We start from the raw sequence: 19321 nt of genomic DNA on the forward strand, positions 1-19321 counted from the left end.
TTTTATTTCACTCATCATAGTTTAAGTGCAAATATATTCAATATTTTTTATAATATGTAATGTATTATTGTCCCTAAAGTTGTTACTCCGGAGTGTATAGTTTCATTAAAATATTGCATCTATCTTAGAAACATTCCACAAAAATATTGAAATAAATTTCAATACATATTGCATACAAATGTTATTGTTTTTGAATGTTTTTTTTTGAAAGGTTGCTCTCGAATGTTAATTAGAATGCAAACAAGAGAAAAATTATTGTGTAGAAAAGAGAATATTTTTAATTTCACCATTATTTCTTTTTTCTATGTGCAATTATTTACCCAATTATCCCCTATATTTTTCTCTCAATTTTTATTCTAATTAACTAACATTTGAGGACAATAACATTTGTATTAAATATGTATTGAAATGTATTTAATATATTTGTGGATAATTTTTAAGCTAAATACAATCTTGTAGTGAAGATATATGACAACATTGGGGACAATGGTGCAATAAATTATCCCTAAAAAAATCTCAAAACTATCAAACACATACATGAATACATTTGCGCTCCACATGTGATGACTGAAATAATATTTTAATGATTCTCGCTCGTATTGTATTATTAAAAGAAGATACCCCTGAATTAAACAATAAATAAAAAGAAAAAGAAAAATAGGTTTTTAAAATTTTGGCCTAAACGTCGCAAGAGCTCAATTGTTTTTACCAAATTGTCGCAAAAGTTAACTTTTTTATCAATTTGTCACCTGAACCTAAGTTTATTTACCAATTTAACATCCGAAGCTAGGTTTATTTACAAAATTGTCACCGAAACTATCTTTTTTTACCAAATTGGTCAATTGGCCGAAGTTTGCTCTAGTGACAAATAGACCGGCAAAAGATTTGCAACCTATTTTATATCCGATATCGTTCGCCCAACGGGGAATGGACATTTTGGGGCCGTTCACCACTGCGACGGGAGGCAGGCGTTTCATTATCGTCGGAATTGATTACTTCACAAAGTGGATAGAGATCGAGCGGACAACAAAGATAAAAGCAAATTGGATACGGAAATTCATCTGGCAGAACATTATGACTAGATTTGGTATCGCCAGAGCAATTGTTTTTTTTTTTACCATGGAGTACAGTTTGACTGTCGGCCGATACAAGCCTTCCTCACAGACTTCATAATCAAGTTTGCTTATTCAGCGGTATGCCATCCTCAAAGAAACGGTCAAGCTGAGGCCGCTAACAAACAAATCCTGAATGCTTTTCAAAAGAAGGTGCATGAGTTCAAAGGCAGATAGGCTGAAATGGTACCAGCAGTACTATGGGAAAACAAAACGACTGGGAAGGAAGCAACAAGGGAAAGTCCTTTTAAGTTGGATTTCGGTCCAAAGGCGGTGTTAACGGTAGAGGTAGGGCTACTTTCCTACCGCATTAAGCACCAGGTCCGAGAGAATTATGACCAAGCGCTGAGAGAAAATCTGGATTTCCTTCATGAGATAAAGCTAAAGGCGGAACTAAAGGCAGCACTGTATAAAAACAGAACTAGCAAGGATTATATCAGGAAAGTTTTAGAGAGGCCGCTAGACGTAGGCGACTTAGTCCAACGAAGAACATCAACCATTGGTAAAGCGCATGCTCAGAGAAAATTAATCGCTAACTAGGAAGGTCCCTACATCATTGCGAAGAAGCTTGCTCCTGGTTCTTTCATTATCAAAGGCATAGATGGCAAGGAATTTAGAAATTGCTGGAATGCTATTGTTTTAAAGAAGTACCATGTTTGAGTGGTAGAATGTGATGGGCCGAGAGCCACTTTTGATTACATGAATAATATAAACTTCTACTAACGTTCCACAAAAAATTGTTTCTTTTTTATTTATATATTAAACGGCCACATAACAGGCCTAAATACAAATAGCCAAATAACAGGCTCAAAGTACAACAACGGCCAAATAATAGGCCCAATACAAACAAGGCCATATAACAGGTCGAGGTAGTTAACGGCCATATAACTGGCCTTAGACAATAACTAGTCATGCAAATGTTAAATTTCCTAAAATTGCAACAATTTCTAACGGACTCACAGTGTAAATCACAAGAAAACAGGAAACTGAATTATAAATTAGTGGCATGGCGGCGAGCAACAAGCAAAAACACGGGAAGCCATTCAAAACGACACTTATAAATGTATAAGCCAAAATTGCAGTTAGAAATGTTTACATGCCATCATAGGCTGAATATTGAAGAATTACAAGTTAAAAACTATTTGAATCTACAGCAGAGCCTGGAGATAACCGCCAAAATCTTCAAGAAAGAGGCGCTTCTTCATCTCCAACAACGGGCAGAATGTTGGCAATAACATCCTCAGAGCAGATATAGAGCTCGCCGTCAAAAGGGAGCAAATGAACACCTTCTGCAAAGGCGGTCTCTTTTTGTTCCCAGTCAAACCATGGGTTGGAATGGCAGACACATCGCTTCGCGACCACCCATCTGTCGTCATATATTTCTCCGAGAAGACCAACAAACTCATCAAACTTCCTGAATTCTGCAAGAGAGAGACGAACTGTAACGCCCCGACCTCTAATCATCGTTGTTAAGTTAATTAATCGATTATTACCAGCGGAACCTAGATAGTCGGCGCGTTACCGCCGTACTTTCCATAAGGAAAATACAAGGCGACATAAAATCATAAACTTAAGCATTTTATAACATGAAACATAATGTAGATCCAACATTAGTCTTGATCAATAGAAACTTAGTTACTAATCAGAGTTTTGACATAAACTTAAATCAAAACCATGAGAGTCTATATAAACTAGATATTAATTAAATCCTCACTGCTACGCCATCCTGTTGCCACCATCGGTACCTAAAACATAAAACAAAACGTCATGAGCCGGGGCTCAGTAACATACTACTCTAACATCGTAAATTCATTTCACATCATTTTAGTTAAAAACAGGAATGAGAGAATAAGTAAAACATTTCACAAACATATCATAGTAGGTTACATTATCTTCTTTATCATGTTCATCATCATATATCTTTTACTTTCGTAACTTGGCTAGTACATCATAACATAGGGGAAGTCTCCCATTACATAACAGTCAGGCGGTCACATTATAGGTGACACTTGTGGTGCCCGTATCATTTAAACAGTCAGGCGGTCACAACATAGGTTACACTTGCGGTGCCCGTATCATAAAAGAGTCAGGCGGTCACAACATAGGTGACACTTGCGGTGCCCGTAGAAAATAGTCAGGCGGTCACAACATAGGTGACACTTGCGGTGCCCGTATCATACTGCCAAGAACCATCTTTCACTGTACTTTATCATGTTTTGTCTCTTTTCACATATCATAATTACATTACATCATTGTAACCATAATCATGAAACATCATTAAAATCATAGTGGCATCATACTCATATTTTCATAAACATCAAAATCGTTTCATATCATCGAAAATCATCATATTCATAAAACTTTTCATATCCCACAATCCATACATCAACAACATAGTGCGAAATACCATAAGACATCATTCGAAAGAGTTTGTGGGTGTTAGCAATAGACGTTACCTGAATTCCTGCTTAATAACATTGATGGCCGGGGGAGGCTTGTAATATCCTTTATCTTCCTTAATCTATTCAAGAATAATTTTATTAATGAACGTTTCGTTATTTAGTTTTTAAGCCTAAATATTAGTTAGCGCTTATTAAGGTCATAGCGGTCATTATAACGTCGTAAAGGTCTCCTTAAAGGTCATTATTTCTTAATCGTTAATAACTTTTTAATTAAGGTGACTCATTAACAACTAATTAATGAAATAACTCATTTAGCTATATTTTTATAATTGTTGAAACATTAAAGTTATATTACTACATATTATATAACCTTTCAAAAATATTTCATTATTCTAGTTCATAGTTAATAACTAATTAGTCATTCATTAATAAAGTAATTAAGTTTAAAGTTATAATAGATCAATTAATATTATTTTAATATAATTTAGTCATTTAAAACTAACAAGTCAAGTAACTAATTATTATAAGTGAACTTAAGGATTAGTGAAGTACTCATAACTTAAACTTAATTATAAACAACATGCTTAATGAATTATTTTTAATTAACTCAAGCAACTTAGTTGTTAGGAATTATAATCCAAACATAGTTTTAGTAAGTAAGTTGGGTGGTTTAATGAAACTAACTAAATCAGTCTACTAAAGCTCAATATACTAAAGTAACAAGATTAACTTAAGTGACTTAGCTAAATAAATCAGATTATAAGCCCAACATTATACTAAACTTAATAAATTAAGCTAACATAACTTATTAAAGCACTAAATCAGCTTTAGTTTAACTACTTTAGCCCAACAATAATATAATTCAGATTTAAAACTTAAACTTATTTATGAGTCCAAGATTCTAGGCCCAAATAAATTAATAAAGGTTAAGGGTTAAACTTGGGATTGCATTAGAGAACAAGAAATCAGAAATTTAATAGGGGAAAAACCATCACCTCTGCTACTAGGAGCAGGGAGGACCACGAGTGGGGCGAGGCTCCGGCGAACGGGGGGGGGGGTTGACGGCGACGACCGGCGGCACGAGAAACGACGGCGAGGCGGTGGCGCTGTGCGCGTGCTGCTGGCGCGACGAAGGAGAGCGAGCGCGAGGAGGAGAGAGAGCGAACGTGAGGGTGCTGACGCGGATCTCCGGCGGCGGGCTGATGGCCGGCGAGTGATGAGGTGGGGGCGGGACTGTGCGCGGCGCAGGTGGCGCGCGCGGTGGCCGACGGTGGTCGGTTGTGGGGGTCGAAACAGAGGAGAGAGGGAGAACAAATTTGGGGTTTTCTTTTGGGTTTGTTTTAGTTGCAATTATTCCGAAGATTATTGACTGAATTTCTGATTAGAGGGAGAAGAGATGATGAAGGTTGTTGTTGGTGTGTTTTTGGTGTTGTATCCATGACTATTTATAGGAAAGTTTGGAGTTAAAAATCAGTGTTTGGGAGGAAGATGGTGAAGTAAATAATCTGATTTTGTTAACTTGAGGAAGCTTTGGTGAGGATTGGTGACAGATTTGACTGAAGAAGGAGAAGAAAGTGAAGGCATGGGTGCCAAATGGACATGGTAGGGTGAGGACGAAGGCACCATTAATGGGGGAATTGACCATAGCTTTGTTTTCTCTTTTTCCTTTTTCCCTTTTTGTTTCTCAACCAAAAACCAGAATTTCCACACTAACACTTATCAACGTGACTTAGTAAAACTTTGGGTGAAATGTTGACATTTTGTACTTTAAGTGAATTATTAAATATATTAGCCTTCTTGTTTTAAATTATGAAATCGTAAATTATAGATTATGTCATAACTTAAGTTGGTAAATTTTTATGTTAAACTCTATAATCATTTTATCGTTCGTTGCTTAATTAGTGGAACGAATAAAATAAAATATGTTCTAACTGCATTATTATGTTAATTATTCACTTAAATATGTTTAAGATTTTTAGGATATTACACGATCGGCATCAGCCTTTGCATTTTCCACAATAACAGCGGTCTCGTCCTTGGCAGCCTTTAGTGCCAGCTCCAACTCCTCTTTCTTCTTCTCGGCCTCCTCCAACCATTTAGCTTTCAAGCGCAGCTCTGCTAACTCCTTGTCGGCCTCAGACTTGGCCGCTTTCTCAGCTTTTTAAATCAGCTTGTAGTTGTTTGGCCTGAGAAACAGCAGCGTTGCGAGTAGCCTTTAGATCCTTGGCAACCAGCTCATAGCTCTCGGCCACACGTTGATACTCAAAGTACTGCGCTATCAGCTCCACAACAGAATTATTGGCCTGCAAAAGAGAAAATAAGAGAAGAAAAATTAAAAAAAGAAAAAGAAAAAGAGAGAAGTCGCTTACCATTGCCAAAGTCAAGGGCTACGTGAGCCGCGGGCGCCACCAGCTTGTCCGCCAGATAGTCACTTGGCAGCTAGAACTATTTGAGAAGGCAGTACCCCAGGGTGCCGCCGTTAGCAGGAATGACTGCAAAGAGAGACTCATCCTTCCACACATCCCAAGGTGGTAGGTATATTTTACCGGAAGTAGTTAGGGGCGAGCGAAGGCAGCCTTAACAGCGGCACAAAAGGGCACTTCCTTTGTCTCAATCCATTCCCAGACCCGGGAATTGAATAAATTCCTGGACAAAGATCCGAGAGGAAACTCGGAGCGCTGAGAATCTCATAGATCCTCAAACGCATGGAAGAGCCGGATCCAAGTGTCGTCCCCATGCTATTTGCAGTATCACGGGGAGACATCCGGGGAATAACAGGAGTGGACTCCCGGACGGGAGAGTTCATTGGAACCTCAAGGCCGGTAGCGGGCGCCTCGGTAGAAGTTAATTTTACAGTTTGACGCTTTTGAGGCACTTCTACTTCAGGCTCCCGAGGACGCCTGCGGTTGGTGCTGCCTTCGCCCCTATTGAGCAGGACCTAAACAACAGACCGAGAAGGAATTTTCTCCCCCCGGCCAAGAGTCCAGCCTTGCGTCCGCCTAGCGCAGCGAGCAACTCGACCAGCTGTACGACCACCGCGATCGGCATTCCGGTCGGCACCTCGTGGACCTCCAGTGAGGCCGTGAACGGTGTCATAGTCGAAGGTGGGATCTTCCGGAGTTCGAGTCATGGAATTTTGATTCTCGTCCAAACCTAACTCCTCGAGATCCAAGTTGCCAACATCTACAAAAAGAAAAATAAAAGTAGATCAACACTAGTGATGAAAAACAGAAAAATAATTTAACACTCATAAAGTTATATCACACACCTTCTGGGTAAGTTCGCCACAGAAAAAGAGCGGACATGGGCTCGTTACCAAGAATATACTTCGCATGTGGAAGCCAAGTACAGGGAATCCGTGTGTCGGACTCTTCATTTCCTTCAGCTTCAGGCTCAGACTCAAAGTAGTCAAAGTCGTCCTGCTCAGCCTCGGACAAGCCATAGGAGGGTACATCCTCCATCCTGGTGACCGGTTTCGTAAAATGCCAGCGAAGAGGGAAGTAGGCCGGGACCGTCAACCAGTAAAAAAGCTCCTTGTCAGCCCTTCAACCCGATTATCTTTGGATGAACGGTCATTTTATCTTTGGCCGTCATCAATGACCACCAGCCCTTCTCAACACAACCGTTCCGTCGCAGCCAATGGAGACAAAGGAAAGGGTTAAGGGTCTCCGGGAATCCCAAATAACGGTAAACCCAGACATAAGTAATCAAATCCCTCACGGCCAGAGGAGTCAGTTGGACTATATAGATGTTGAAGGCTTTTAAAATTTTCACCAAGACAAGGTCCAGTGGGAAGCGCAACCCAAACTCCAAGTGGTGAGCATAAACGACTATGTGTCATGTCGGACAATCAGTCACCTTCGATCCCTCGGTCGGGATCGCCAGCTTATACTCAGACGGGAACGCGTAAAGATCCTCCGCAACTTTGGTGTAATCCAATTGCAAAGCGGACTCCCGCCAAGTCTTACGAATGACCGTGTTCTTAGGACCGCTATAATAATTTGGGGGAAGCCATATCCCGGAATGCAAAACATCGTCCCGCTCAGGTACAGGCTCGGGACGGAAAGGAGTCATCAGGGAATTCTCGCCAATGGCGATCTCAGTACGACGAGGAGACGGATCCCGGCCATAAGTAGAAGGGGCAGCGCCAGTCTCACCCATGCTGGCAATAGAATCGTTGTCGGAACCTAAATCAACAACAGGAGGATGGGAAGGGGCAGAATCACGGGCAAGTCGGTCCTAAAAACTAGCGTCTACTACCACCCTGACATCGGCTAGACTATCAAAACAAGCATGCTCCCTCAGAGGCTGAAGATCAAGGTTGGGAACGTCATCAGGAGGAGGATTCCTCACGACCCTACGGGCTAAAATCAGGTGGCTTAACTCCTTAAGTGTTTGATTATCCCCACTCATCCTAGCGGACAGGTATTAGGAAGTCAGGTTTCCTTGCTCAGGAGTAGAGCGGTCATTAAGAAATTTTGACCTAAGTTCTTTGGCCATGTTGGCCGTGAGGGGGAGCTCATCTAGGAGATGAGTACGCCCATCCCTAGGGCTAGAAACGAAAGAACTTTGTCCGACATCAAGAGAAGGGGAGGAAGGTTCACTTTCAGTCATAAAATTACTACTCAAAATATTTTGACTACCTGAGCTGTCCGACATAGTTCTAAGGAAGAAAAGTAGTGAAAAACCAAAAAGTTACAAAAGGGGAACCTGAGAGAAATTTCGCAAGAAAAGATGAAGCAAACTCCCAAAAAGTACCAAAGATGCTCCACGAAAGAGAACAAGTGAAGCAAGAACTCGCCGGAAAAAATGTCGAAATAAAACCAGAAAACCCTCAAAGCGAAACCCAGAAGAAAAGAACCGAAATTTATGGAAATCCTTCGAAAAAAGAGAAGGAAATGCAAGAAAGTGACCTTTTTGAGGAAGTTTGAGTCGTAAAAAGTGTTCTTTAGTTGCAAGATAACAATTTGAAGTTCGCAGAAAAATGGAGAAACTAGAGGAGAAAGGTTAAGGAGGAAGAAGAAGTTGAATGAAAAATGGAAAGAAAAGGAATTTCGTTTTTAAATACCAGAATGAACGGTGGCGATTAAAAAGACGCATCAACTGCTACCACGAATCGACGCCAAGTGTCACCTGCACAGCACACCCTAATAAAAAGGGAAAAACGAGCGGGATTCCAGAAAGAATAATGATTACACACTTTGAAATCCACAATTCACCCCATGTTAACACGTGGCAGCATCAAGGGCCTGATTAAAAGGCATGCAAAATTCGTCCACGTCATCAAAGGAACACCGGTGACAGTCACGACCGCCAATGATGTTAGGGGGCTAGTTGTATGGGTATTACCCTTGCCAGCTGACAGACATTCATCATGACCGACGGCACATGTCCAAGATGCAAACTCATACGAAGGAAATTGATGCTCCTCAATTTGAGACCGGGACTGCTGTCGCGGCCACCAAAGAGGACAATATAAAGGGAATCTTCCCTCTGACAGATTCATTACAGCCATACACATGTCAAAGGATTACCTATCCTGTCAGGTGAATAGTACATCTATAAATAGCCAAACAATACTATTTCTCCATGTACATTCTCTCTCATACTAAAAATAGCTTATCTCTCTCTCTAAATTCTCTCTCTACAATCCTTAACGGACACTAGCTGACTTGAGAGTCGGAGGGGGTTTCCTCACAACCACCCCGAGGGTAGCTCACATTTGTTCTTGTGCAGATCACCACTCCCAGATCGCCCTCATTACTGACGGACACTTCTTGAGTCCGCCACCGTTTCACAACCGAAACATATGGCTAAGAAATAGATAATACCAACAACCCTTGGATTAACGACTTAATGGTGAATAATCGGTTAGTCTAGTGCTCAAGTGTTTTGTGCTTGCGAACGTTAGAGCGAGCTGAATACGAAGTCTGGTGAAATTACTTGTAATCTAAATATGCAGGATGAAGGCAAGATTAATTACGTGCACTTGTAATCTAAATATGCATGATGAAGGCAAGATTAATTACGTGCGTATTTATACACTTTGGTAAAGAATAAAAACGAAACATAATATTGATTCTATTAAGATTATTTTTTCAAGTCCAAGACATAATAGAGTTATAGGTGGTTCATCACTCTCGGCAACAAATCCTAGCAACACAGTAATTGTGACCTAGTTAGCAGCGATTTCAAATTTCTCGAGACCTCGTCATACCAAAACACAAGTCGTGTTCATGACATGGTTTTGAGGGGGCCATTTGTAGACACTAAAAATTTATTAGTGTTTTACATCTAAATAAATTAATTATTATTAAGCTAAAATAATTATAATTAGCCTAATTTATTAATTAGCCCAAATTAAACAAATATAATTTGGATTGTAAAATATTTGGGTCACTCCATATCACTAGTTCAAATGACAAAGGTAAAAAAAAAAAAAAAAAAACTTCCAAGTCATAAACGGGTCCAATTCCATAAACTACCAAGTCCATGAAGAGATCTCCATTCCCTATAAATAAACCTCACCTCCTTCAGTTTAAGGGATCGAAAAATCATTTTGCAATACCATGAGAAAACTCATTAAATTGGACATCAACCAATAAGGCTCTATGAGATTAGGAAACAAACGTTGCCCACTAAGACCCTATAAGAATGGACCACAAAAACATTAATACAACTACACAAATATAAAGTTACATCTACTGATCATCAGCCACAAATTTTCCTCACCAATAAGGCTCTAACAAATTGGACTACCTATGTTGCAGTAAACAAAAACGTAAAAACAGGGAAATCTATATAATACTATAAAGCAATAAGGATTTGCTTATGTATAAAGAGCAAATTGAATTGCTGATGTGTCAATCATTTGTAATATCTTTTACAATTTTTTGCCACGTGTATTTGCCTCTAAATATTTCTGTTATGCATTACTTTTTTTAGGCATATAATTGGAAAGCTATTTAAGAAAGTTCTCTGTTATGGAATGTAAATCAACTAAATTTTAGGAATCGATTGCTATTAATTAGTAATTACTTATGCATCATAAAACTGCCAAAAAAATATATCTCCTAAATCCGATATTTTAGGCACTAATTAAAAAAATCATATCCCCTAAATACGGTATTTTAAAAACTAATTAAAAATTCATATCCCCTAAATTCGGTATTTGAGTTACTAATCATATATTTTGGCACTAACTAAGAAATGAATTTATAGCAAGAAGTTGATAATTTAGGTACTACTTAAGGTATTACAAGTTACAACTATTTAAATGAACATGTTGTACTCTCTTCTTAAACCCAAATTAAAACAGAAGTCTTAACAGATTATAATATTAAACTTAAAGTTTACTAAGGGACGTATTAATCATTCAATAAGTAGTATTATAGGTTTTTTTCAAAAAAGTTCAAATTATAAGATGATTGACCACATATCCATACCATCAAAATTATAAGTTCATTGCGAACTATAAAATCGTGGGCCGTCATATTACAAAGACTACGGTGTATCCCATAAAACGATGATAATTATTAGTGAGTTACAATGTGATTAGCAATATAAAACACGATCCACGATAAAATCAATAATAATTGATATTAGCACCTCATGTATAACACAAAAAAAAAACATCTTATGTATTAACACTTAGCTTGCATAAAAGAATAAACATCTTATGTACTAACACTTAGTTTGCACAAAAGAAAAAACATCTTATGTACTAATACTTGCACAAAAGTCTAAACATCTTATGTACTAATACTTGCACAAAAGTCTAAACATCTTATGTACTAACACCTAATATTAAAGTATCAACTAAAAAACGGATTAGCCAATATATTAATAAATAAGAAAAGATAACAAAGTCTCAACAAAAGTTAACTTTTACTTGGCTCATGAGGTTTGTAAAACTTAAAGGAGGGTAGCCTAATTGTAACAACAAGCATGAGATGTCTTAAAGTTTAGTATAATAACAATGGGGCCCCTTTCATTGTACAAAATATCACATCGCAGTATTCAAAGTTCGTTAGGAATATGCTATCTTAACTGGTAAATGTATGGCATCTCTATGTAAGGTTAAAGATTAAAATTACATATCTAACTTAATGTGAAATTTATTGTCCATAATTTTAGTGTAGTTGTATCTTTGTGAAGTTTATAAGTCATATACTTCCTCCGTTTCGAATTACTCGCTACATTTTGAAAATTACACTATTCATTAATGAGGTTTGACCATGCATTATTTACTATTAGATAAAATCAAATGTTATAATGTAAATATGTTGCCGGATTTGTCTCAATGTATATTTTCAGAAAATCAAAAATTTATACTTTAATCTAATAAATAATTAAAGATATTAGTAGTCAAAGTAGTGCATCGACAAGCGTGAAAGTCAAAGTGTAGCGAGTAATTTGAAACAGAGGAAGTATATTTGTTCATTTTATTCACAACAACCGAATCACAACTAAAAAAAAAATATTACCATACATATGAAATTCGAGAGCTCATAATTTCTAGGTGTTCATCTAAAAAAAAAAAGATAAAATGTCATATAATATATTTCCACATATAAATTGATTTTATTTCTATATATTACCGTTCATTTGGAACAAGTATTATTGACCTGGGTCAGATAGCTAATCACAAACTCACAATAAAAATGAAAAAAAGGGTGAATTGTGCATATAACAAATAATTGACAATACAATTTATTCTATATTTTACTTTCCAAAATAAATAAAAAAAGGGGTCAAATAGTATAAACTTACAAGCTTTAAATTCTAAGAGAGGTGCATAGAATCTTACTTCTATCTAAAAGCCGAATATAATCTTAACAAAATCTAAAGTTTGCTAATAAAGTTCCAAACTGTAACAAACCCTTGCTTAAAACTCTCGGTTTTCACTGCCATAAAAATTCTGTCTTTTTCCATCTCAATTTGAAAATCAAGAAAGTGAATCATCATCTTCATATAAAAACTTATGTAGAAAACATCTGAATCTCACACATCTAACGTTAACGGATAAAAACACAATCAAATTCATTTTTTCTCCATTTTCGAAAATATCAAGTGTGTTCATTGAATCTATGGTCAAACTTTTTGGATAACTTTTTTCGAATAAATCTGGAATTGAACGGGAAATTTTTTCTTTAATAACATAAGATTCAATTGATCGAATGTAGCAATTTTTCGAATAAATCTCCATTTTATTTAAATATGATATTGCCCAAATTCAGGAGAAAGGTTCAATTAAATATAACAATTCTAGCTATGTTTTAAATCTCCATTTTTGGTTTGTAATTTGCACGGGTTCAGTTAGCCATATCAAGAGTTACCAGCATTAGGGTTTGAAATTTTATTCGTGATAAAGATCACGGGATCTCAAGACAACAAAAGAGTGGGGGTGAGAGAGACTGTGGAAAGTAGGGACGACATAAAGTGGGAAAAGAAGTGGTTACATGATTGAATCCCAATAATGGAGCGAAGTGTGATTTTATTTGGTCCTCAATGTAAAGCTGACGCCGCACGATAATATTAATTACATCAGTCATTGAACGCACGGGTTATAAGTCAATTTTAAAATATATCTCATAAATAATATAATTATAAAAAGTTTAAATCACGATCTAATATTCATCCCATTATTTTGGGAGAAACATCATAATGTCACAAAATTTATAAATAAAAAAGAAAATTCGTGCAATCACGGATCAAAACCTAGTTTGATTATAAAACAACTAGGAAACACGGAAATAGATACTAAGATTAGTAAACTAGTTACTTTCCTCCTTCCCACAGTAAAGTAACAATGCTTCCAATATACATTAAGGTAAAAATTGAAGGTGGCCACTTTGTGAGTTTTCTGTACTATCAAAATATGAATGTAATTGGCTTTAAAATATATTGCTATTAATTCTTGTGAGGGAAAGTGTGGACCTCAAGAAATTAATAAAGTTGGAAAATCAATACACTATAACCAGATTCACAAAAAAACATAGAGTTCAATATCAATTATTTCACAAAACCCGAACCTAGCTGCGTCATGGTATGACCACTACCTTAGAAGCGATTTAGCAACGACCGGTACAATTTCAAACTCCGGCGTCGCCCCCAAGGTTAGCACAGTGATCACACTATCCTGTGTACCTGGATTCCGGGATTGGATGTTGTCAAGAACCGCTCACAATAATGTTGGGTGAACAAAGTCAAGAAGCAAAGGTTTTTGTTATAGCTTTTTGGTAGTTCACAACTTTGATTTTTATATGAATGTTACAGCATGCCTCACTAGAAGCTTTTAAAGATGGTCAACAAACTCCTCATAAGGAGGAGTCATAAAATACACTTCAGGGAAAGAAGGTTGTTGAAGCAAAGATATACCAACAGCTTTCACTCATCAATCAACAAAATGCCATAATTGAATTTGCAGCCTTTGAAATTATTTAACAAAGGTTGTTGGACCTCGCTTCTTTAATCTTAAGACGAGATTCATTAATGTGTATCCCTCCATGTGTCATAGTATGAACACTAGTTGTTAGACGTTTCGCATGGTCCTATTGGTGATTGATAAGGTAATCTTTTGTCTGTTTGTGATGTTGTCTACTTCAATTATTTCTTTCTTCTGCTTCTCAAAGACATGTGTAATGTGTACTTGGGTAACGAGTAACGACTTGCTACACTTTTTTTTCCCTCCTCCTACATTTACACTGCGCTTTTGTATGATGACGGCAATTTCAATCTCCATTTTAATTTCTACTTTCGAAAAATGACCATCCTAATTGTAAATCCGTCAATGAGAAACATACTCAAAATTTGTTTTCTTCAAATATCTTCACTCCTTATTCTAACACCTCTTTACCATGCTGCTGCTTTCAATGTTATCAAATCTGTGCCTGGATATCCAGATAATCTCCCATTTTACCTTGAAACTGGGTGAATTATACTACATTCTTTCAACAATTTACATGATAACTTAAATACATTCTCAACAGTCTTTTTATCTGAGTTTAGCATGAAAATTTTATTGCATGCAGATATGTTGGGGTTGGAGATAATGAAGGAGTGCAATTGTTTTATTACTTCATTAAGTCGGAGAGAAATCCTCAAACTGACCCGCTTATACTCTGGCTCACTGGAGGCCCTGGTTGCTCTGCTCTATCTGGACTTGTTCTAGAGATAGGTATATGCTACTTTCCTCTACATTTATTAACTATCTAGAAGCCTCCCATTTTCGGAATTTTCCCATTTCCATCCCATTTGTTTTCATGCTAATGAAGTCCGAAAATAACTGGAGCACGAGGTTTCTCTGTTATCAAAAATGTTTTCATTTCCGTTTCCAAAACCCTGGCTGTTTTTTTTTTTTTTTTTTGACTAAAACGACGTTAATTTCATTAAGCTAAGGGATGTATCCCTGCAAGATAATTGTTTCTGCTACATATTCCATAAGAGTTTCGAGTGTCTATCTCCACCCGAATATCCTGTTTAATTAAGTTCATACAGACCGGGGTGGGGATCAAAATACATTCAATTTGAAAGCTTTTTCTACTATCCATTCTTGCTTGGTTTGCTATTTCATCTGCTAACATATTTGCTTCTACTGGCTGTTTTCATGATCCATAGTTTGTTTATTCCAACTGTTGTTAGGAAGGTGTACTAGGTTTAGCTTTTGTTTGACATATTTTTTGGCATAGTTCATACTACCTTTATATATACGCGATGTGTACATTAATTTAAAATAGTATTTTGTATTGATTTAAAATGCAAAGTTGAAATGAAAACGGATTTTTAAATTATTTTCTTTGTAATTTTTTTTATTTCGTTAGATCCTTAAGGGTAATTTAGTATTTTTAAACGGGAATACCATCTTTCTCCCCTTTTCCTTATATAATATAGATAATTATATGCTACTTTTTAATGTACGTGATGCGTGCGACGACATTTCTTCTAAATCGAACCACTACTCCTCCAATTATCATATTCATATTTTCTGAATTTCACACACAAATTTCAATTAAACATCATCTTCATCGATTTTTCCCCAATTCAAACTACACACTCGATTTTTTTTTTATCTCAAGCAAGTTGCAGAGTTGGCTTTGATGGTCATGAAATTGGCTTTCGCTCAGCCTGTCATGGATCCTCGAGCTTGCTTGCGGTTATGGATCAAGCTCCGCCGTTTATCTTGAGATTTGATTATGAGCACAATTTTTTTTTTAAATATATGGGTTTATGTATTTTTTTTTATTTCCCCCAAATTCAAGTTTTCATATTATGTCTCACTTTTTTTAATATTTCGGCACGAATATTAAAGTTATATTAGTGAAATTTAATTTTTTTTGATTTTAATATATATGGGTTTAAGTATTTTTTTTTCTCAAATTCTTTTTAATATATGGGCACAAAATAATTCGAGTTCTCATATTTCGTCTCAAATTTTTTTTATCTAGGGCACGAATATTGAAGTCATTTTTGACGAATTTTTTTTTCTCGACCATTTCTGATGTAATTTTAATTTGAATTTCAACTATCTTTGAATTAAATTTTAAATAAATTGTAATTTAAATTAAATTTCTTTTTGGAAAAAATAATATAATACAGCGCATATTCGTAAGAGTTACTGTAATTTGAGTTTAATTTTACTCGAACATAGTACATATTTTTAAGATTTACTGAACATAGAACATCATACATAATTTTATTTCAATAACGAACTGTGTACCTGATTAATGGTAAAGAATCGGCAAATTTCAAAGTTCTGTATTTGAGAATGTTGTGAAGCTCCAATCTATGAAGAGAACTAACTTCTTTTTTTGTTTGGAGTTTGTAATTTAGTTTACGTTATGAAAAAATTGATTTGAGAGGATGTTTTGCGGTATATTTATTTTTTTTGTTATTATATGTAATATTAACGTTTGGTAAGTTCTTGATTATGAATTTTTTTGATTGAATCTTTTTTATTGGCAAGTTTATGTGATTGAATCTTATATGAGTTGATTGAGTTTAAATTTGATTTGATTGATATTTTTGTTTTGACAAGTTTGATAAGTTTATGTTTAGGTGGCGAGAGGTTGTTTATGTTGGGGGCATTTCTGTAAATTTCCAGGGGACACCATTGTTCCCCCTTGGCTTATATAATAGAGATATATAACGGTTAGTAGGAATCCTCTCAAATAATATGTACAATATTGAATGAAGTTGGATTATTATATATAAAAAAAAGAAGGATTTGCATAATATACAATGGTTCTCTTTGGGGAACTCACAAGTGAGTTGAAACTGATAACTTAGCAGCTAAAGCCTAAAACTAATAGGAAATTTTGATAGAAATAGTCTCAACTATGGGTGTTTTGTAATTTTGACTCCCATCTAATGATTATTTCTAAGTAGTCCCAACTATGTATCATTTTTTACAAAATTGGTCCCAACAGGTCAAGTACCTGCTACCACTATTAATATAATATTTTTTATTTTTCCCACCTCTAATTTTCTTCTTCCTCCTTTTCTCCCTGCTTCACCCGACACCCCTTACCTCTCCTCCCCTGCCACCGTTCTTCCTCCCCTACTCTGCCCCTCTCCTACCACACTCCTCCTCCTCCTCCTCTGCGCTCTTTCCTACCACTGTGCTCCTCACCTTCCACTGCCCAAAAAAATTTCTCACATCAAGATAGCAACTTCAACCCGACAATCCGACACGAACCTAACCTGAAATAAGCGGGTTAGGGTTTGGATTTTTGACCCATTTAATCAAATGGGTGGACACAATCAACCCGATCTGACCTTATTAACTTAAACACATAGAAAATTCTCGAAAAAATATATTTATAAATATAAAATTCGGTTAAAATATAGTAAAATATCTCTAAAATATGTCATAATTATTCAAAGAAACTCTAACATGCATACTTTTAGTACTTAACTTGCTCATTTTGTTTTTTAAGAAAATAATTAATTTTGTAATGGGTTAAACGGGTTATACGGGTAACCTGTTCATTAAATGGGTCGGGTCAAGGTTGAGTTTTTCAACCTGTTTATTATATGGGTTAGGTTTGGATTGAGGGATTTTTGACCCATTTATTATCGACCCGAACACGAACCCAACTCGACCTGATTGCCAACCCTAATATTTCTTCTGCTATATCCAAGATCATCAACTCCTTTTACAACAGATTATGTGTTTGCTTGGAGTTCCTACTCGTAGCAATAGGTGTGCTCAAAACTCTTTCAAATGTTATAGCTACAACACTTGATCACTGAATGTTGAATCACCATCTTCATCTCAACTTTTTTCCTTACCAATAATTCTCTCTTCCCTACACCAGATTGTCAAAACCCAAAAAAAAAACCCATTTCAATTGTTAGATTATACAACCTGAAAATTAAAGTTTTATTTAAAAAAATGATGAACCAAATTAAACATTCAAAATTGAACTCTGACCTAGAATAAGAATCGGTCGTAATCTTCAGGAAATTGGGTGAACCCAATGCAGCGAAATCATGATGGCAGAGATGTAATGCAATAGAATTCAAGAACAACGATGATTTCACTTCTAGGTATCTAATACTATGGATTTTACGAGCCATTTTGATTATTTTTGGTGGGATTCTCGAAAATTAGTGTTTGTTTCTATATCGAGACAATTTAGATTACGAGTGATTATTTAGTGCGCAGGGGAGGTAGAATGGGAGAGGCACATGGGTGGCAGGGGAGAGAGGAGGGAGGAGGGAGGAGGGAGGAGGAGAAGAAAGAAAAGGAGGAAAAGGAAAATCGGTTAATGTTGTTGAATAAGTAACAAGTCAACTGGGATCGTTTTCATAAAACATACCCAAAATTTGGGACTGCTCTAAAATAATCCTTAATTGGGATCAAACATAGCAGAATGCCTATAGTTAGGATTATTCTTATCAATTGTTCTAAATTAATAAGGTGGTGAAACTAATAAGGTAGCTAATTAGGTTAAATGCAGGGCAAAATTACTTGCTTAAGTTGATAAATTACTTTAGCAACATTAGTTGTTGTCAAAATTTTAGAAAAGTTTTTCAAAAATTTCAGTCGCCTCACGTTGATAAATTTTATTTCAATCATTTTAACCTCTAGAATTAAGGTAAACCAGTTGCTTGGCCTTCTCAATAATGATTGTCACAATATATATGATACAATACTTAGGAAACCTAATAAAGATACAACTCGATCTACCTTAAGGTAACTTCCGACTAAAATGTTATTTCCACACCCTCCCTCAAGTTGGAGCATGAGAGGGATCGAAAATACCCAACTTGGGAAAAAGAAAATCAAATGATGACTTGCCAAGAGATTTAGTAAAAATATTAGCTAATTGGACCTTGGTAGAGACATACATATGTTCAATAAAACCATAAATATTTGCATGTCGCACAAAATGACAATCAACCTTTATATGTTTGGTGCGTTCATGAAACATCGGGTTCCGAGCCAAGTAAAGAGCATATTTATTATCATATAATAAGGGAATGACTTTGGGATAATGAACACCCAAATTAAGTAGCAGACCTTTTGACCATTTCAACTCACATGTAATGGCCGCCATGAAGCGGTATTCAGCTTTCGTAGAGGAAGAGAAACAGTGTGTTGTTTCTTGGTTTTCCAAGAGAAAGGAGAATTACCCAAGAAAATAATCCAACCCGTCAGAGAGCGACGAGTAACAGGGCAAGCCGCCTAATCAGAATCACACCAACCCTAAAGAGAGCGCTCACTGTCGAAAAGTAACAACAAGTATTGGCCCGGTGAGCCTTTTAAATAACGGACCACTCTCAAAGCGCCATCCCTATGCT

At 36.2% G+C, this 19321-nt stretch overlaps 1 protein-coding gene across 7 annotated transcripts in view; it reads left to right on the forward strand.

The window, feature by feature from the left end:
• Positions 1–14133: 14133 nt before the first annotated feature.
• The window catches only part of LOC104906871 (serine carboxypeptidase-like 13), a 94792-nt gene continuing 89604 nt past the window's right edge, over positions 14134–19321 (forward strand). For 2 of the 7 annotated variants that reach the window (XM_048641321.2, XM_048641322.2), the window contains exons 1-2: positions 14134–14446; positions 14548–14693. In XM_048641321.2, coding sequence (XP_048497278.1) covers positions 14280–14446; positions 14548–14693 — 313 coding nt within the window. In that variant the 5' untranslated portion in view covers positions 14134–14279. Of the gene's footprint in view, positions 14447–14547; positions 14694–16570; positions 16664–19321 lie in introns of those variants that run through there. The other 5 variants (XM_057393680.1, XM_048641320.2, XR_008968785.1 and 2 more) reach the window with 3 other exon arrangements.

The sequence above is a fragment of the Beta vulgaris genome, chromosome 3 (genome assembly GCF_026745355.1).
Source record: "Beta vulgaris subsp. vulgaris cultivar EL10 chromosome 3, EL10.2, whole genome shotgun sequence".
Lineage (NCBI taxonomy): Eukaryota > Viridiplantae > Streptophyta > Magnoliopsida > Caryophyllales > Amaranthaceae > Beta > Beta vulgaris.